This window comes from Canis aureus, chromosome 6 (assembly GCF_053574225.1).
Source record: "Canis aureus isolate CA01 chromosome 6, VMU_Caureus_v.1.0, whole genome shotgun sequence".
Taxonomy (NCBI): Eukaryota; Metazoa; Chordata; class Mammalia; order Carnivora; family Canidae; genus Canis; species Canis aureus.
The window spans coordinates 1,383,780-1,405,328 of NC_135616.1; the positions used below are offsets into that span (position 1 = coordinate 1,383,780).

The 21,549-nt window shown below is 42.1% G+C and overlaps 1 protein-coding gene across 4 annotated transcripts in view; it reads right to left on the minus strand.

The window, feature by feature from the left end:
* Nucleotides 1-21,549, minus strand: part of DYM (dymeclin) — a 341,383-nt gene that overhangs the window by 35,309 nt on the left and 284,525 nt on the right. For all 4 annotated transcript variants that reach the window (XM_077899788.1, XM_077899791.1, XM_077899790.1 and 1 more), the window contains one exon: nt 10,682-10,795. In XM_077899788.1, coding sequence (XP_077755914.1) covers nt 10,682-10,795 — 114 coding nt within the window. The remainder of the gene's footprint in view (nt 1-10,681; nt 10,796-21,549) is intronic.

Here is a 21,549-nt window from a genome sequence, read left to right on the forward strand (position 1 = left end):
GGAGGCTGGTGGGGCGGCGCCGGGCACCAGGGCTCTGATTTCCCCATCAGAACATGAGTGGCTTCTTCTCAGCGTCTGGACCTGAGAACACACATGCTCTGTGTATCCTGAGGAGAGCAGGGCAAACCGGTCAGGGAGCAGCACGGTGGCTCCGCAGTCTTCCTGACAGCCTGGTAGCTCCATCACGCTCTTCCCTTTCCAAGAAAGATGCAGAAATAGAATGAGGTCACTTATCTGAATAGTTTCCTCTGCTCGAACTATAATGAAATCAGGGCGGACAACAGCCAAGAAGAGATATTATTAAAAATTCAGCAGGGCTAAGCTGCACAGGCAGCCCCTCCTGATGGGGCGCCAGGGAGGAGGGTGGATCGGTGCTGTGCAGCTCTCAGAAGGCACAAGTGTGGAATAATATGACAGGTGGAGAAAGCCGAACTATTCCAACAAAGTGACCGGACTTCAGCTTTGAACTTTGCTCAGCTCTGGCATTTTGGCATGAAAGTTGACCTTGCAAAAAGCCTACAGAGAGCCGTTCCCCAAAGAAGGGTGTTTCCTTGGAGCAGCATCTTGGACCACCACTTGGTGATCGGAGGACCCCTTCTCTGCCTGGCTCCCTTCCACTGGGTAAATATCAAAGTGCCCACGGGTGCCAACATAGCTTCGGATACATCGAGTTAACAAAACCTGAAGGTCTCTGCTCCCCCTGGAGCTTCCATTATCTGGGAGAAGAATAATAGGTACACAGTTTGGTAGGTAATAAATAACATGGAGAAAGAAAAAAATACTGCAGAATTAGGGGGACTAGAAGTGTGAACACTGAAACCAGGCATCAGGGCAGGCCTCAGGGAGACGGGCTTCAGTTGCTCAGTGAATGGGGACGTGAAGGAGGCGAGAGCCATCGAGGCAGGTTAAAGAAACCGGTGGAGAGGAGCGAAGAGTGGACAGTAGCTTGTGTGTGTGTCATTATCTATTGCCTTGCTTTTCAAACTTGAGCGCACATCAGAAATCACCTTTGGGGCTTGTTCAAACACCCATAGCTGGGTCCCAGCCCCAGAACTCCAACTTCAGGAATTCTGAGGTGGGCCTGAGAATGTGCATTTCTAACAAGTTCCTATTGGATGCTAACACTGCTTGTACTAAGGGCTATGCTCTGGAAACCAATAATCTCATGATTATTTAAAAAACTGAGTCACTAAATAATAGTGCACCATTAAATTGATTTAGTAGGTCTGCCAGTCAATTAAAAAAACCCAAAGAAATAGGAAATATCAGAGCTCATCACATTTACTAAGGGCAAATGAAACTTTTATCTTTTATAAAACTTTTGTTTTAGTTCTATAGAAATGTGTATGATGCATTTTTTTTGTTGTTGTTGTGGGTGACGGTCAAAAAGGTTTGAAAGCCATGAGTCTAATGACATTAGTATGTCATTAAGTAACACCAGCCACATTAATCTGCTGGCAGGAGTTACAAGACTACTACTCTTTCAGTGGGACATGAAGCTGAACTTGCCTTGGGTTTTCTCTTTCATTCACCCATAAATTTCCTCTGCCTGGATTTCTCCTTTTTCATCTCAGCCTACAGAGACCTCATCAACCCTTTAAGACAGAGACAATCAAGTCCAGGTTTCTCCTTACAACCTTCCCAGCGATGTCCCCTTTCCCCGCTCTGACCTCTTCTAGAACTTAACTTCCATACCATTCATTTGAGCTGCACACATGCAGCATACATTGCCCTGCTTTGTGAGTGACCTTTGCAAGTGGTTCCTTTTCTTTTCTGAAATGTGACACCTTGTTTAAGGGCAGGGTTGGTGTCTTATACACCTGAAATTCCCCTCAAAATGTCCAGGCAATGTCTTGTGGACTAGGGCAGCCCGGGTAGCTCAGTGGTTTAGTGCCGCCTTCAGCCCAGGGTGTGATCCTGGAGACCTGGGACGAAGTCCCCGCGTTGGGCTCCCTGGATGGAGCCTGACTTCTCCGTCTGCCTGTGTCTCTGCCTCTCTTTCTCTCTGTGTCTCTCACAGACACAGAATAAATAAATAAAATCTTAAAAAATAAATAAATAAAGTGGACTAGCTGAGGATGGAATAAACAGTCAAACCACATTTTAAGGTTATACTGTGCAGCTTGTATGTTATGTGTACTATAAGTTATGATGATGAAAAGTCAGTAAAGGAACAAGGGAATGAATATAGTCTGAGAGGTAAATCTGGGGACAGAGGTACATGGTGTGGAAACAGCAAAATACAGGAGTAACAGTTGGCTGGGAGAGCTTAGTGCTAAGGGTAGGCACGGGCCCCAAGCCTCCCCCTCTCCACCCCACAGCCTGGGCTAAGGGCTCCTTCGTATAGCATCCCATGGAGAAAATACTTCTCATTGGGTAGAGGATCAAGTCTTTTTTTCTTTTTTTTAAGATTTTATTTATTTATTCATGAGAATACAGAGAGAGGAGAGAGAGAGAGGCAGAGACACAGGCAGAGGGAGAAGCAGGCTTCATGCAGGGAGCCTGACGTAGGACTCGATCCAGGGTCTCCAGGATCACACCCTGGGCTGCAGGCGGCGCTAAACCGCTGCGCCACCGGGGCTGCCGGATCAAGTCCTTTTGATGCTTTGCGCTGAAGCTGTGAAATAGATAAGGAGAGCTGAAGGACCACAGGAGAAATCAATATTTTGGGCAAGAAGAAGGAAAGATACAAGGAACCAAGAGGTGGGATGAGAGAGTTACTTTATACAGTGTCTATGCCGCCTGGGCGAATCAGGGGGGGCTGCGCAGGACAGGGAAAGACCGTACTGGAACCCGAAGCATAAGCAGTTCATGTGACAAAAGGCCATGAAGCTGCAGACAGTGAGAGGAGAGGAGGGAGGCGCAGGAGTGGCGTGAGTAAGGCACAGCTGTGTCACCAGACCGCCCATGGGGAGGTGAGCCGGCCAGAGCACAGGAACCCTGGGAGAACAAGAACCAAAGTCAAGAGCGAGGCTCAGGAGAGCCGTGTGTGCGTGCTCACAGGAGATGCTTACCTCTGGCAACAGGGCTAAGGGTGCCGTGGGAGGAAGAACAGGGAGGTGGGGACGCCAGTCAGGAGGCAAAGGTAACAGACTGCATGACAGGTGCAGAGGCAAAAGGGGGCAGTGGGAGCGCAGAGGGGGAAAGAGGGATGGATTTGGGAAATCATCGGAATTCACAGAACTTGGGGGCTAGTGGCACTTCTAGAGTTAGAGAGGAGGCTGCACTCCATGGGGAGAAATCCATGGAGACACAGATGGTGCAGCTATGGACCTGCCCTTGGTGGTCTCTGTGGGACCTGGAGTGGGCCACCCAACAGCAGGTGGGCACCCCAGGTGGCACTTAGAAATCAGCTCTGGAGAGAGGGAAATGCCAGACACTTGGGATGGGGATGCAGATGGGGAGAGACTCCCAGAAAAAGGGGGGGCCAGTTTTTAGGCAAGTCAGTATTAAGAAGTTATAAAAAAATTCTTGAAATTCCAGTTAACTGTATTTCTCCTTATGTAACTAACAACAGTGAAAGTACTCTAAAAGGTGCATATAAAATAAAGGATTTCAAAATAATTTAGTGACACTGCCTCTCCACTTTTAATTCCTATGGTTTACCAGGTGAATGAAATGAGTTCAGTTTATGTCAGTAACCTTGATTATCCCATAGCTTCCTACCTACACCAACTAGAAGCTATCTTCTAGTTAATCCCCTCCATGATCTAATTTTCAAACTCTAGATATATAGTAAAACCCTTAATTCTCAAATGATAGATAATTCATTAAACCCAAAAGAGGGAACCTGGAGACTTTACGTAAGTGAATACGAGGAGTGTAGTGGCCTGAGAACCTGCAGAGACCTGGACTCATCATCATGACATGCACACTGCTCGTGAGCAGAGCAAAATGGGAGCCACGAACATGCCCTGCTGTGGACGCAGACAGTGAGAACGTTGAGCTGTGGCTTCTAACTGAACTCCCGGGGGACACACTAACTGTATTTATTTCCTTCCAAACCCTAAAGGAGAAATAAGCAACTTAGGATTTCAGAGCCTGTTCTTTATGTCTCTGTTTATGCAGGAGAGTCTGAAAAAACTAATTACCTGGTATCGCCTTTCCCAGATTTCACGGAATACCAGTAAGAAGAGGATGTTTAGAATGACATTAATACTATTTACTCTGAACAGCCAAGTTGTTTAACTATATAGACAGATTTATCCAAAGAGTATATGTTCCCACACAGGATATTACACAAATATTTTAGAAGGCTATGTCAAATAACATTTGATTGAAAAATATTTTATTTGGTTGAAAGTCAATTACTATGCCATGGGCTTCCAGATCTTCATGTTTACTTGCCCAAAATTGGAAGAATAATTCTTCTACAAAGTTGGCTTCAGTTCTATAATGCAAGGGAACCTTCAAAAACTTTTGGCTCATCTTCAGTTGACATTAGCTGACTATTTCTCATGAGTGAGGAGCATTGTGCTCCTTTGAACAACCCAAAGGGTAGTTGGAAAGAACTCTGAATTTTCTTAATGTTTAATTTATATTTTAAGAAAGAACAAATCAGTAACTTCACACTATTCTACACTTTCATAAAGTCCTTATTAAAACAGCACTTCCAATTTCAAACAACCTCTTTTACATCAATCTTGCACACAAAGCTATTATTACATACCCGACAATTATTTTATCAGTATATATTAGTAAACTACCGAAAGGCAGTAATGTGTTGTCATGTTGTATAATACAAATATTATTCAACACACAGCTTGAATTTTCAATCAACTCTAGATACAGCAGTATTCTATGAATTAAACTCTAGAGGTTTTAAGTGATTCGTTTTATCATAAATACTCAAGCCAAAAAGATGATTAAAATAATTGAGATAAGACTTGATTATAAAGATAAACAGCCTTTTTTCCTGGTAACATCTGTGGTAATAATGTGCTATCATTTAAACCAACTGAGGATGACTCACCATCTGTGAATAAATATAACTTTAGTTTCTTTTCTAGTACAGGGGATGGTTTTCTTTCTTTCTTTTTTTTTTTTAAAGATTTTATTTATTTATTCATGAGAGACAGAGAGAGAGAGAGAGAGAGAGAGAGAGAGAGAGGCACAGACACAGGCAGAGGGAGAAAAGCAGGCTCCATGCAGGGAGCCTGACATGGGACTCAATCCCGGGTCTCCAGGATCACACCCTAGGCCAAAGGCGGCGCTAAACCGCTGAGCCACCTGGGCTGCCCCCCTCCCCCCCTTTTTTAGACTAAATCACCCTCTTCCATCATCTGTCCCTCTTGCAACCAGAGTGAGATGGTAAGTTGGAGTCAAGAGTATGCTTTCTTGCTATATTTCAGAACAAAATGAACTGGCCGACCTAAGGGATTTATCTATGACCTTGGTCTCCATAGGATCTTGCTCTAAGTAAGAGTTAACTCGCCTGGGACTTCCCACAGATCAATAAATCTCTCTCTTTAGCCATAATCCCGAAAAACAGAGTTATATTTTCATTTCTCTGTTACTGTCTCAAAATATAGAGAACACTTCTGAATACAGTATAACAAATGAACAGCAGATTAACGTTCAAACACATAGTCTGTATACTGTAATTCGTTTCAGTTTAAGATAAGTATTATAAGGACCTAATTAACTTTCACTATCTGTTATGGTCCATGGAGGGGCCTTTGGGTGAGGAGCATTCACGAAAGGAATCAGAAAAGAAAATCCAGGATTGCAAAGAGGAAGAAAAAAAAAATGGACTAAAGGCACAAGTAGTGAGCAATAAGCCAAAAGAAAGGAGTTAAGGTTTATCAAGGGGACAAATAAATATAAAAGAAAGAAAGGACCTGGTATGAGAACACAAGTGAGGAAGCACTGGCTGAGCAAGTGAAAGGGTATGTGAGTTCTAAGAAGAAGGTGGCCTAGTGCCCAGGTCTTGTTTCCTAAATACCATTTATAAGAAAGAAAGAAGAGACAGGGGAGATAGAAAGACAGAAAGACAGAAAGAGAAGACAAGACAAGAAAAGAAAAGAAAAGAAAAGAAAAAAGAAAGAAAAGAAAACAAACAAACAAACAAACAAATAAATAAATAAATAAGGGTGGGCAGGAAAAATACAAGATGAGTCTGGAGCATCTTGTGTCCCAGAAAAGTAAAGGTGAGCTCCAAACAAGATGGGGGATGTTGAGGGATGCCGGAACCAACCTGGAGGAGCTCCTGCTGGCCAAAGCTAGAACAATTTGAGCAATAAAATAAGTGGTAGTACTGAATCATCATCTATAACAAAATACAAAATTATCATTAGGCAAACACCACAGCAATAATTGTGCAGCTAAGATCCACTGGTGGATGATAAAATCAGTGGGCAAATTAGCCAAGTCTCTGCTCCCAAGACTGTAATCAATTACGAAGGGAAACGCCGTGAGTGTTCACAGGAGGGAGCCGGTGGGCACCACGTTGACCAAACGATTGAGGATAACCATCACCAGCAGGAGACACGCTGACACCATGTACCTCCTGCTTCTATGAACTGAGGACACAGTTGATGCCCACGTCTGTGGGTACTTTTGTCAGATACGCGTGACTTCAATGTAACCACGAGGAAACATCAGAAAAAAGACAAACTGAGGGACATTCTGCAAAACAGCTGGGCAGCCCTGTCCACACCGTCACAGTCATGAAAGGCAGGGGCAGCCTGAGGAACAGGCCAAAGGCTGCAGAATAAGGAGACAGAGCAGCTAAGTGCAAAGTGGGATCCTGGGTGGGACCGGGGCAGAATGAAGAGTACTTGGAGGAAAACCCTGCAACAAGATAAGGTCTGTAATCCAGGGGATAGTATTGCACCCATGTTAACTCCCTGGTTTTGCTGTTTGTCCTATGGTTGTATGTGTTGTTGACACTAGGAAACCTGGGTGGAGGGTTTAGTGACCTCTATCTGCTGTTTCTGCAACTTTTCTGGTAAGTCTAAAATTATTTCAAGAGAAAATGTAGAACAAAAAATACAAAGGTGGTACAGGTTCAACTATCTTCTGCCCACCCCATCCAAACTGTTTTCTTCCTCACACTCACTGTCCTCCTCTTCCTCTCTATTTTTCCTCCCATTTACTGCTACCTAAAACAGCAAACATTTTACTTATTAATCTGATTGTCTATCTCCCCCCAGAAAATAAGCTATATGAAGACAGGCATTTTTTATCTGTTTTGTCCATTGCTACATGTAGCTACCATCTACTGTGGCCCTTCTAACAAGTCCCCATTTCCTCTTCAGAGCAGATAAAGTGAGCATTTCATGGATCTTCTCATCACATTTACTGAGTACTGAGCACGAGGCACTGAACTAGGCATCAAGGGGATGCAGATAAGCAAGATGTGACCCCTCTTCTTAAGAAGTTACAGTTGAGTGAGAGAGAAAACATTTGAGCGACTACATACAGGATGAAAAAGGACAGAAGACCCACCAAATGTGTCTGTCAAACCCTGTGGGTATTTAGAAGAAGGAGGCATAAGTAGGGTGAGAAGTAAAAGGAAAGGTTTCAATAGTGGTTCTCAAACTCAGCCAGGCCTCTGGGTGCTTAGAGTTTGGACAAGCGAAAAGCAAAGGGGAGAGGGACTGATATACTGCAAAGAGAGGGCCGCACAAGCAAATCCAAACTCCAAACGTGCAGGAGGAAGGAAAAGGCATGGACATCATGCCGACTGGCTGGGGCACGGGATGGAGAGGGGGGAGCACAGAGAGCCAAGGTGGGAACGGCAGCGGGGGCTAGACATGCAGGTCTGGTGCTCCAGTCTAAGGACTGCAGACTGTACGTGGTAGCAACAGGGGCCTGATCTCGAGGGAAGGGGGATGTTACCAGAGCTCTGCTCTATGAAAATTCTTCACGGAATTTTAGGAGATGGAAGCCTAGACTCTAAGGAATTGTAAGAAGTCTTTGGGATCAACCTCTATACTTTTTAAAATGGGAATCCTTTCAACCTGTTTCCCTCTGTTATAGATTTGAGTCCCCCTGCCATCGGGTACTCCTCTTACACTTACCATCCAGACTTTGGGGTGAATATTTTGTGGTCTCACGAAGCCTTGTATGGACTGCTGAGAGACTTAGGTCCTCAGAAAACATTCCCTTAGGTTGCACTAATACTTGTCCTGGTTCAACTTCTCCCCCTGTCCTCTGGCTTAGAGCTTAGTAACTGCTTAGTTCTTCTTTTACAGAATAGTCCTTAAAGTAGTTGAACACAGTTTTTCTATTTTCCCAAAGTCCTCTCTTCTCTAGGTAATATACCCTCTATTCCTCAGCATCCGTGATTTCTAGGTTCTTTAGAGTAACTTCAGCTGCTTCTACACACAGCCTGCTTTACTAATGTGATGCTCAGTCACACAGCTCCTAGCTCACAGTGCCCTTCTGAACACCTATTTCAGGGCTGTTAAGTATCTCTACTTTGTCAGTCCCTGCATGGAATCTTCCCTCCTTCCTTCTTCAAGTGAAACCCAGCTCTCTTGGGACTCTGAGTCCCTCGGAGCCTTTGGAAGTTAGACACTGCTCATTCTTTCACATTCCAGACTTCAGGGTCTGGAGGTGGGGTTGGTACTTTGCTTTCATTACTGTTTTTTGGCTATTACTCCTCTATCCTTTTTTTTTTTTTAAAATATTTTATTTATTTATTCGTAAGAGACACAGGGAGAGGCAGGCACTCTGAAAATAACACTGTCTTTTCCTGTCTGTCTGCCTGCCTGCAGAGGAAGAAGCAGGTTCCTTGCAGGGAGCCCAATGCAGGATTTGATCCCAGGACCCTGGGGTCACGCCCTGAGCCAAAGACAGATGCCTAACCGCTGAGCCACCCAGGTGCCCCCTAATCCTCTACCCTAAAACAGAAAGCTCAGCTCACATGAGGCTGGTACCAGCTTCCTCTGGTCTATATAGCTTATGCCTACTGCCATCTAGACTACAGTCCTGCAGATGCCAGCACCTGGCTCACAGTTTTTCTCTCCACCCTGTGGCTTACTGTCCTAAGGGACTATACGAGAAGCCTATGTGAATGATCCGTCCTTGGTTACCCGTTCAGTAGCTGGCTCAACCACACTGACTTCCATCCACAGGCACAGCACTTTTGTCCCTCACTCATGGCCAAAGTCAGACCAGGTCATCACCGAGATGTACTGTTATTTGGCTCCATCTCTGTTACTTCCACTTCACCCAGTCTCTGATTATATTCAAATCTCCTTCCTGATGCCCCTGTGACCTTTCCTTCCAGCCTCCTGATAGCTCCACTTGTTTCCTGACTTAGCTCAGACACCAAGACCAAGACCCATCACGTTCCATGAGCAGCCAGTCCAATCTTCACGGATTTCTGTACTGGTTCCCATGGTGTAGTTCAAGTAAACTGGAAAAAGTGTGCATGCATGTGCATACATGCCCTTGAACCAAAAACACCCATTGAAGTCTTTACGTAGGAGGGGAAACGATATGAATTCCTTACATTTAGACTCTTGTCAGGAAGCGAGTCCAGCCCGAGCTGGAGGGTCTGGTGAGCGGCAGTCAGCGTTCACGTTACCGCCACACGGTGGTGCCATTTCAGCTGCTAAATACCAACCCCACTGCTGTTTGCTTTCGGTGGAGTTCTCTAAGTGGTCACCATGACTCACGTGCTATTATTTTACAAATTCTGTTTTTATAACTGAAAATATTTTCATGTCCTACCACAATCTCTCTCGAGCATTCATAAGCAGCGGTGTTCTCTGATAGTGCTGAAAACATGGCCCTTAAAACAGTAACTCTGGGACACAAGTTCGTTGTGATCAAAGGTGATGATGGAGAAGGCCACGCGTCCACTAGGATGCCCTGTGTTTTTCATTTAGGAATGAGCACTCTCAAAATATTAGAGGTGGTGAAGGCAAACATTAATAAGAAGCATTAAAGTGCAAATATGCTACAGTGCTGTACATTCTTGTGTCCCCACGAAACATTCCCTTTGCACTCTTTCTTATGAGGAAATTAGTCTCGGAGTAGGAGTTTTACATCATGAGATCACTTTGGAAACACACCGACTTGCAAATGGCAGTGCCTACTGTAGATACAATAGCTCCCCCACCTATGCAAGAAATGCTTCCCTCTCCAGAGCCACCTGTAGGCCAGTGGAGAAGGGTGAGGGTGTTCAGAGCCTGGGCTCTGGAGCCACACTGCCCGAGCATGAATCGCCCAGTGCCACAGTCTTCTAGCTGTGTGGTTTTGGGTTAGTCATTAACCTTTCTCTGCCTCAGTTCCTTCATCTGAAAAGTTAGAGCAAAACGCTACCTGCCTCAAAGGGTTGTGAGGACAGAATGAGTGAACGGAAGAGCTCCACAGAGTGCCAAGTAATCACTACATGTGGGCCAGTGTTGTAGTCAGCACCACCACCAGTGCCTTCCCATCAACCCTTGGTCTTCAAAGACAGAATTATTTCATTGGATCAAACAAATAAGGTGCTTCTTTATTCACTGTGTAGGAGTTACTCATAGCATATGCTATGCTCTGAAGGTGTTTGGTTCTCTGAGACACCCTCTGCATCGCTGAGTACCCATATGGAGGGAGAGGCAGTGTTTACAGGGCCTTTTCTAGCACGAGTACTGGTAGGTACAGTGACTCTGAGCAGGGCCTGCTCAGACACGAACATGGAGCCCACGTGATGCACAAGGGCAGCTTCCTTCACAGGTCTTACCTTTAGCCGGTCTTTGGGCAGTGCCACAGCCCCCTGCTTAATGATTTCCAGGACCCGTTCCACTGACAGCTCAGCTCCAGCCTGCAGCAATCGGGAACTGAAGAAGGTGATCACCTGCAATGCAAAGTGTTCTTCTGTAAACAAGTGTGTTTTCAGGAGGTGCCTTGCTCACATAGTGGTCCCCATCTCAGGGTGACCCCCGCCCCCCCTGTTCCTGGGTGACCCCTGTCCCAGGGTGACCTGGCTCTACTCTGTGACCTCTCCTCCACGGGGTCCTCTCTGAAGGGGTCTGATGACTGCGTTGCAGCCAGCCTCTGGACTGCTCCGGGCTGACGACTCACACCACACCCACACCCACACCATGGCTCTGGCGAGCCCTCTGACTTCTGCTCTTCCAGTGTGTGGCTGCACCTCGAATTTATTTAGATTCTGGTTAGATGGCAGCACCCATCGGAAGGTGGGGAAGAGAAAGCTAAAGCTTAAACCTGTCAATTGTGAGGCTTACTAGTAATTCTCAAAAAAAAAAAAAAAAAAAAAAGGCTTAATGTTGTAGTCAGCATTCTACAGGAATCTAAAACTAATGGCTAAAATGATGTTTGGGGGATCGTTTATTAATTTAATTTATTCACCACACTCTCATCCCTCAGCAACAGGGATAATGAGCAGCAAGCTAGAACTTCTTTTGTTTCGTGTCCCAGCACAGCCTGAACTATGTAGCAAGCTAATAATAACACAGGAGCATTCTGAAAATAACACTGTCCTTTCCTATTTGTCACTCAAAACTAAAAGAATGTCATTATTTTTTGACAAAATCATTTTAAGATCATGATGTTATTTTAATAAATCAAGAAGACTATACGTCTTTTTTTAATTCAAGAGAGTAACACTTGGGTATTTACAGTCAGACATTCAGAAATATAAAAATGTTTTGTTAAAAAATTAAGTATTTAGATTTATAGGTTTTCTATTTTATATGTAAAAGAGAAACTAGTTTAAAAAGATTACCTGTCAACACAAAACAGTTTTTTATACTCATTAAAGTATGATCATTAAAATTAATCTGGATGGTTGGCTATATGTCTTGTTGATCCCCCAGGCGTCACATTATCCACAGCAAACACAGTACTGGTCACAGTAAGAACGCCGTTTACCATAGTAAATCCAGATCCATAATGCAAACATGCTGATCAGTTTTGCGCATCCAGCTCTGGTGAGAGGAGCCTGGTTCATCACTGCTTCCACCCTGTAATGTAGCACCTGTTCTAGGATGAGGGGGGCATCGGCTCTGCCATTTCCTTTCTGTCATGTGTACTTGTATTGGTGTATTGCCTTTGATCCATGTTCTTTTGCTGGAACCATACCACTCCTCCATTTTAGAGGGTTTACTTAGTTATATCCAGATATTACAACCATGACTAATATACACTGCAAGGACCAATAAGTGAATGAAAGGTGAGAGTGCCAGCCAAGCCTCCCAAGTTGAAAACTCCCCTGTCCTCCTCGGGATAACTGGAGTACCGCAGCTGACACAGCTAAAGCCTGGCAGGTTGTTCCTGCCAATACTAAGAATTAGGAAAACTCAATCTGCTTCTTTTTAGATGAAGAAAGAAAAGCTCTGCTACTATCTTCTCATGCTTCCACAGACTGTGGGTGCAACCTCTGGGGTACATGTATCCATCCACTTTGGAGACTGCTGATGGAGATAACAAAATGCCTATAATCAAAGCTAAGTAGCCTGTATGGTGTTCAAATACGGATACTGCAAACCAATGCAAAAGAGTACTAACTGACTTGTCACCTCATTAAAGAAGGAAGTAAGGCAATGGTAATCTACTTTGGGTCACTCTGTAGTTACACAGACTTGCCTCTAGGCCTCAAGGCACTTGCACTCCCACTGGGAGAGCTGTGGAGGAGCCAGGAGACGTGGTTTCTAAGTAAGTTCCTTTTTTCGAACTGGCTCTTATTTTGTAGGTCTTAAGCTGATACTCTGTTCTTGCATTCGAACGCAGACTACTGTAAAAAATGATAAAACTACCACTTCCAGAAAAGAAGTATAATTTATGTATCACAAATGAAGGGAATGGATACGTACTGCATGTTTACGATGGATCAAGTGCTCTATTATTAATTAATTCTCATCACAATCCAATGAGCTGATAAAAGCTCTGTCCTACAGATGATTCTACAGGATCACGGAGAGAGAAATCTGAGCCAAGTCAGCCAGGCAACTGTCCAGAGTAGGATTGGTACTTGGATGCTACTTGCTACTTCACCATGTTGTCTCCACTAGTTCCTGGGTAACAAAAGGCTTAGTTTTAAAGTATCTGAGGCAAAAGGTCTAAGTTGTGTAGCCTCAAACTTCATTTGGAGTCAGGCTGCAACACTAGCAAAGAATGTGAAACCATTTATTCAGATACTACTTGTATTTCCCACCACCTGGTTAGAATTTTGCAGACAGCAGTATATTTCGTGATGATTTTAACAGTTAGGTGGCTTTTATCCACTTTCATAGCAACCATTAAAATGGTTAAGACTAATGAACTTTTCCCCTCTGAAAGTGTTTACAGAAGACACAGTCAATAATAGAAAAAAAAATCAGAGTGAAACCTTAAGCGAAATGGGAATGAATGATATGTTAGTGCAATTCGAAGGCAACCTTTCAGAGGAAGGTTCTTCTCCGTGGGTGTTGCATAGCTTCCCTCCACCCACCATATTTGGCCACAATTCCTAAAATCTAAATACAGCACATTACCTTCAATTATGCTATTAGTTGTGAACAGTAATTATCCAAGGTCATGTTCTGATTAATCAGCTGCACCCTTTGAGTAATGTCAAAATCACATTTAACCACTTATTATGAAACCAGTGAGTGATCACTAGAACAGAGATTTTTAGAAACGAGAAGCTTAAAAAAAAAAAAAAAGAAAAAGAAATGAGAAGCCTTTGTGGGGTAGATGAGGGTAGGTATTAGGCATTCTTGCTTGCTAAATGGTCACTCTTCCAAGAAGTTAGAGAGCTAAGTCTTTTCTTTTTAAAAAGGCAATAAACATGTTTTGAAAAGTAAAATACACATGTATTTTCTCACTGATCCTTGATTTTTCCTCAAGTTTTTGTGTCTTAATCAATATATATGTTAACAACCTGTTCAGTGGGAGAGATCTCCAGAAGACTTAAAAAGAAGACAGATATTTTCAAGACAGATACAATGTAATTGGAGGACAAGAAGCAGATGAAACATGCACAATTAAACAGATTAGACATCATGGTAGTAAAGACTGTGAGGTGCTCAAAGTCAGAAGGTGTAGTCTGGGTCCTCCCTCTGATACTTACTAGCTACCTGACTTGAAGGACTCAGGCTCTTCCACATGCAGCATCATGCGGTGGCTTAGAGCACCTACCAGGTGTCAGATGCTTGGGTTTAATTGCCAGCTCTGCTTAAAAATGTAGACAGGTTATTTAACTTCTCTATGCCTATTTCCTGATCTATAAATGAGGAAAGATAGAGTGCCTGCCTCATGGGGGTGCTGTTAGAATTAAAGAAGTCAACACCTTCACAGTGCAAAGAGGAATGCCTGCCTCATGGTAAGTGCTCATGAAATGTTAGCTTCTGGCACTACTATTAGGTATATCTCTGTATTTTCATTTATAAAATGAAAAAGTTGCCCTACCTACCACATAGGAAACAGTGATAATATGTGTGAATCTTAAGGATAAATCAGAGAGGAGTTTCAAGCACGATCTACAGAAAATAAATTCCAGGAAAGCCTGTTGGTTAAAACCAACATGATCATTACCGGTTTAATACATTACTGAGGGTCAATTTAAAACTCTTCTATTGGGATCCCTGGGTGGATCAGCAGTGGAGCAGCTGCCTTCGGCCCAGGGCGTGATCCCAGAGTCCCGGGATCAAGTCCTGTATCGGGCTCCCTGCATGGAGCCTGCTTCTCCCTCTGCCTGTGTCTCTGTCTCTCTCTCTCTGTAGCTCATGAATAAAATATTTAAAAAAAACCCTCTTCTATTTTTTTAATTTGATGAATGTATATATAACCTTCCTCTTCCAAAAAATTTTGTATTTTATTATTCCCATAAAATTTAAACAGTACAATATTGAAGTTTTCATAGTTTGCAAAGTTTTTATCATCTATCTATCTATCCATCCATCCATCCATCCATCCATCCATCCATCTATGGTAGACCTAGAGAGAGAGAGAGAGAGAGACACAGGCAGAGGGAGAAGCAGGCTCCATGCTGGGAGCCCAACGTGGGACTCGATCCCAGGACTCCAGGATCGCGCCCTGGGCCAAAGGCAGGCGCTAAACCGCTGAGCTACCCAGGGATCCCCCGCAAAGTTTCCTTTTATTATGAAAGAATTGTGAATTTGACAAATGTTTTCTTTCTTTTTTTTTTGACAAATGTTTTTTCTGTGTGTATTGAGATGATTGTATGGTTTTTATTCTTCAGTCTTTTAATGCTGTGAATTACAATAGCCTTGAATTACTGGGATACATGATAACTGAGCATGCTGCATTATTCTTTTGGTACTTTGCTAGATTTGATTTGCTAATATTTTGTTGAAGAGGGCCTGGGTGGCTCAGTGGTTTAGCGCCGCCTTCAGCCCAGGGTGCGATCCTGGAGACCTAGGATGAGTCCCACGTTGGGCTCCCGGCATGGAGCCTGCTTCTCCCTCTGCCTGTGTCTCTGCCTCTCTCTCTCCCTGTTGTCTCTCATGAATAAATAAATAAAATCTTAAATTTTTTTGTTGTTGTTGTTGAAGATTTTTTGTGACTCTGTCTATGAGTGATAGTGACTTGTAATTTCTTTTCTTGTAAGGTCTTTGTCTAGTAGTGGCATTAGGGTAATAATGTTCTCATAAAATGAGTTGGGAAGTATGCTCTCTTCTTATATTATCTGGAGGAATTTATATTGAAACACTAATATTTCTTTCTTAAAAATTTGGTAGAATTTGAGGGTGAAGATATTCAGGCCTGAAGTTTTCCTTGTTGGAAAATCTTTAAGTACTAATTCAGTAACTCTTAAAGATACAGAACTATTCAGATTATGTATTTCTTCATGAGTAAACTCTAAAAGTTTGTGCCTTTCAAGGAATCTGCCCATTTCATCGAAGTCATTAAATTATTGCCAGAAACTTAATTCATAAGATTAATTATTATGCTTTCAATGTTCCTGTTATCATTCCTGATACTCGTAATCTGTGTTTTCTTTCTTCTTCTTGGATTCGTTTGGCTACGGATTTATCAGTTTTATAGTATTGAGTTTTATTGCCTACCCCCTCCCCCCCCCATGACCAGCTTTTGGTACCACTGATTTTCTTTTCTTTCTTTTTTCAATCTCATTGATTTTTTGTTCTTATTTTTATTATTTCCTATCTTTTTCTTGCTTTGGGTTTAACTTACTCTTTCTAGGTTCTTCTTTTTTTTTTTTTTAAAGATTTTATTTATTTATTCACAAGGGACACACAGAGAGAGGCAGAGACATAGGCAGAGAGAGAAGCAGGCTCCATGCAGGGAGCCTGATGTGGGACTCAATCCCGGGTCTCCAGGATCACACCCTGGGCCAAAGGCAGGCGCTAAACCGCTGAGCAACCCAGGGATCTCTTTCTAGGTTCTTAATGTACAATCTTATTTAAGACCTTTCTCTTTTTTTCTAGTAGAAGCATTTAACACTATAAATTTCTCTTTAGCTATAGCTCACAAATTTTGATATACCGCACTTTCATTTTTGCTAACTTTAAAATATGTTCTCTTTACCTTTGGCCACCTCTCTCTGATGCATAGGAGTACTGTTTACTATCCAAATATTTGGGGGTATTTTCCAGATAGCCTTCCTATTGATTTCTAGTTTAATTTCATTGTGGTCAAAGGACATACTCTATGATGATTTTAAGATTTTTAAATTTGTTGAGGTTTGTTTTATGGTCCTATATATGGTCTGTCTCATGTGCACTGATGATGATGAGTACAATGTTTTATAAATGTCAATTAAATCAAGTTGGTAGTATTGTTTGGGTCTTCTGTATTGTTACTAATTTTTCTATTTATTGTATCAGTTACTGAAAAAGAAATGTTGACTTCTCCAATTATAATTATGGATTTGCAATTTCTCCTTACAATTCTATCAGTTTTCACTTTCTATATTTTGAAAGCTCTGTTGTTAGGTGCATCCACATCTGAGACTGTTAGGTCTCCTTCTAAATTGACCCCTTTATCATTACATGGTATCCCTCTTCATCTCTGGTAATGTTTCTTTTAATGAAGTCTACTTTGCTGATAATATAGGCATTTCAGCTTTCTTTTAATTAGTGCTTGCGTGATAAAACTTCCTTTAGCCTTTTACTTTTAACCTATCTAGTTCTATTTACAGTGAGTTTCTTACAGATAGTACATAGGTTTTTACCTCTTATCCAACCTGAAAATCTCTTTCAATTGAGGCATTAGTGTGACTGTTGACATGACTGGATTTGAATCTCCCACACTGCTTGTCATTTTCTCTTTGTTCTTCTATTATTTAGTATGCTTTTCCCACCTGCCTCTGGATTAAATATAATTTATAATTCTATTTTTTTAAAGATTTTATTTATTCATGACAGACACACGGGGGGGGGGGGGGGGCGGGCGGTTAGAGACACAGGCAGAGGGAGAGCAGGCTCCGTGAAGGGAGCCCGACAGGGGACTTGATCCCGGGTCTCCAGGATCACACCCTGGGCTGAAGGTGGCGCTAAACCGCTGGGCCATCGGGGCTGCCCCATATAATTCTATTTTATCTCCATCTTTGGCTTACCAGTTATCTCTCTACCCTATCTTTCTTTCTTTATTTTGTGGTTGGCCTAGAGTTTATAATAGTCATCTTGCACTTATCAGTCTACCTTCAAATATTATACCATTACACATTGTCAAGAATTGAAGAGTTTAGCCCTACTTGCAAGTTAACTGTTTTGTGAATCCTGGAAGGATATGGAGATTTCTGGGTCAGTGATAAAGGACAGTTGTTAGTCAAGCAACAGCAGCAATCAGAGCATTAGCATTTTTTTTTATGGGTTCCCCCAGTCCCACATTGCACAAAGATGGTGTGATGAGGGCCGGATGACTCCCATACATGTAGTAGGTTATATTATAGGAAGAGAACTCTGAGCTTAGGGAATCTGTATCTTTTATATTGGTCAGTAAGCAGGTTTACCTTTCACTCCTGAGTGAGACACAGACATGCCTCCATCTCAGCCCTTTATTCCTTTGCCTGGAACACTCTGACCCCAGATAGCTGCATGGCTCACTCTTGATCTCCTTCAAGTCTTAGCTCAGAGGCACCCTCTCATACAGGCTTTCTCGGACTGAGCTCTTTGGACTTGCAATTTCCCATCCTATTCCAACCAGAATTCATCATTCCTCCTCTTCTTTTTTTGGCTTTAAGAAATTAAGTAGATATTAATGTTATTTGCTGAGATAAGGAGGGCTGCAGAAGAAAGTTGATTCATTTTGTGTTTGATTTTTTGAAGAAAACAAAGAATTCTCATTTAACCTTCTTCAACATTTGTGGGATTGTCAGGCAGGCAACCGAATGCACTAGTGTGGAGCTCAGTAATGATGGTCGGGTTTGGAAGCACACAAAATCTAACATGAATTTTACACTGTCCAGAGATAAAAGTAGTTGTTGCCTTTAACACACTACACAACCGATATTGTTCATTGCTTCTGTTCTTTACTTATATTTAGCCATGAAATTTCTTTCACGTCTTTTCTCATTTGGTGTTGTTAATTCTACTGTCCTGCTACTTGACTCCGCCATATCGTATCACCTATGGGTTAGATGGAGGGCTATGTAGCCGTGGCTACTGGAAACTTGGTCATTTGGAAAACATGTCAAACTCCTTCCGCAGAAGTTAAGAGTACTCCAAGGTTAGTCCCTTCTGTCTCAGATATTCAACACTGCTGAATGTCTTATGAAAAATATCAACTCTGAACTCCCTGTCAGCTAAAAATAACAGTAATTCATAGTCTCCTTTATCCAGTACTTTTCAAGGTTAACTCCATGAAAAAAGATACAGCAAAATCTTGAGCCAAATTTCAGGGGCAGCTAGGGCCAGGAAGGGGAAGGCAAAGTGCTAAAAGAAGCAAAAAGTAGAGACGTTATTTATATCTCTATCATGGCATTCTTTTCAAAATCTGTAAAAGATTTTAAAATGCTTTTTGAATGAACTTCCATTGTGCCCTACACTATTTTGGATGGCAGTATTCGATAAAAAGTTGTTGGAAAACCTGCTTATTTGAAATCTTACTTTAGGTTTATCCAAGTGAATGCTGAAAGCATGGAGTTTCTAATGAGAAGATCTGGGTTCAAAGCCTGGCTGAATTGACTTCCTGGCTAAGTGACCTTGGGCCAACCATTTTTCCTCACAAGCCCTGCTTTGCCCCCTCACAGGGATGGTTAAGGGTCAAATGAGACACTGTATATGCAAATTATCCAGAGTCATGACCTATGCCAATATGTGATCATTATTTAAGACGATGATTCTCAGGTGGGGATTTGTGTGAAAATCACCTGAGAAACCATCTATCAACATCTTGGCTTTCTTATTTGTAAAATGGTGTAGTCATACCTAGATTACTGGTTTAAGAAGAATTTGAAAAAAGAAGAAAAGAGGTAATGTTTATGAAAGTACTCAGTCTCATTCCTAGCACTTAGCCGGTGCTCAACAACATTTAGGCACTTATTTATCTTGTTTTAAGACGCATGTAACAGCATATGGCCAAATATTTACCACAGGATGTCCTCTCCCTTGAACACAGGTAATTGTAAGTGGACCCTTCTTCTGTCAACCACAGGCAAGTAAGCACTGGACGTAAGTCCAATTAACACCTTGCTTCCAGTTCCATGTGGTCACATACTGTGTGATATACAGTGGGGTCCCTTCTGTTTCCTCAATTGTACCCTCTTTACTTCTTTCAAAGGAGAGTAAGTTTTGAATAGGGGCAGTTTAAACCCTTTTCATGGTACTCATGTGTCTTTTCAGAAACTAATGTGGTCTTTCTGAGATATTTTGAAGGATGTCAACTGTCAACCACCTTGTTACTAAGAAGGATCCTCAGTTCTACCACTGGTGGAATGAAGCCTGATTTGGCATCATTAGAAGTGATCCTCAGGGAGAAAGTAAATGGTAAAATCTCCAGGTTTGTGGGAATGGCTAGAAGTTTTCAGGCAGTGAGTGAGAAACCATGGGAACATTTAGTGAAGGGGTCCAGTAGTTAAGCATTATGATTATAAACATGGGCATGGGCTTTATCATCAAACTGCCTGTTCTGAGTCCTGGCTCTATAGGACTTTCTGAATGTGTGACTGTGAGCAAGTAAAAATCTTTCTAAGCTGGTTTCTTTATCTATAAATTGAAAATTAAAATGAAATATACCTCACTCATACCCTTTCCCCAGAAAGCTACTACACAGTACACACTCCTGCCAACATGAAGCAGTAAACCAAGAAAGAGGAAGGAAGACACAGGAGCCAAGGTCAACCAAAGGGCCAGGTGAAGGAAATTCCTAAGATGTTGCAGGAGAACCTGAGCACACCGCTGGAGCAGAAAGCAGGAAACAAGTCTCCAAGAAAAGAATGGAAATGAAAATTTTATTGACTCTGCTTGAGCACTTTGAGAAGAGTTTTAGAGTTATGTCTGGAGGTCTCTAGCTGTGTTAGTGACTGGATGTCTGTAACACATAATCAAGAAATGCCTAGAATCTAGAACATATCAAGTATCTGCACAAAGATAAACAACAGAAAAACTGGCAAAGGACTTGAATAGAAACTCACAAAAGAGGAAATCCAACTGTGTGTGTGTGTGTGGATTCTCATACTCCATGGTAATCAAGAAATTGCAAATTAAAACCATAATGAGGTGCCATCACAAAACTGACAAAACTAAGTGTTCATGGGAAGTAACAGAACCTCTCACACACCACTGGTCAGAGAGTTAAATGGTAGCACCCCATGGAAAACAGTTTGGCATAATACACATTACCCAGCAATTCCTCTTCTGGGTGTCCATCTCAGAAAAAGGTATATACATATGCTTATTAGGACTGAAATCACAGATTTATATACTTATGTGTGAATTTAATTATTGAATGTCTTCCTGAATGTAAGTAACACAAGGACAGGGATGTTGGCTCTTCAGTTTACTCTTGTGCCTGGTACTGTGAATCAGATTAGTTACTCAAGAAATGATTGTGGAATCATGAAAGCACTAACTTGAAAAGTCATGTGCATCTCTATGTTTACTGTAGCATTGTAAATACAATAGCCAAACTATGGATGCGACCTAAGTGTTCACTGATAGACGAACGGATAAAGAAGATGTGGTGGATAAACACAATGGAATATTATTTAGCCATAAACAAGAATGAGATCTTACTGTTTATAACAATATAGATGGATCTAGATGGCATAATGCTAATGAAATAAGTCAGAGAAAGACAAAAACCATATGATTTTCACTCAGACGTGGAATTCAAGAAACAAACAAGCAAAGAAAAAAGAGACAAACCAAAAAACAGACTCTTAACTATAGAGAACAGATGGTTCCTAGAGGAGAGACGAGCGGGGGATGGGTGAACTGGCAAAGGAGATTATGAGGACATTCACCCTGAGGAGTGCTGAGTAATGTCCCGAATTGCTGAATCACTATATATTGTACAGCTCAAACTAATACAAAACTGTATACCAGTTATACTGCAATTAAAATAAAAAAAATAAATGGGGAAAAAAGAGAAATATTCTACTTACAGTTTCCTCAGAACTGTTTTCATACAATATCTTTAGCATTTAATGAGATGATCCTATTATACATGGATGACTTTTTTCCT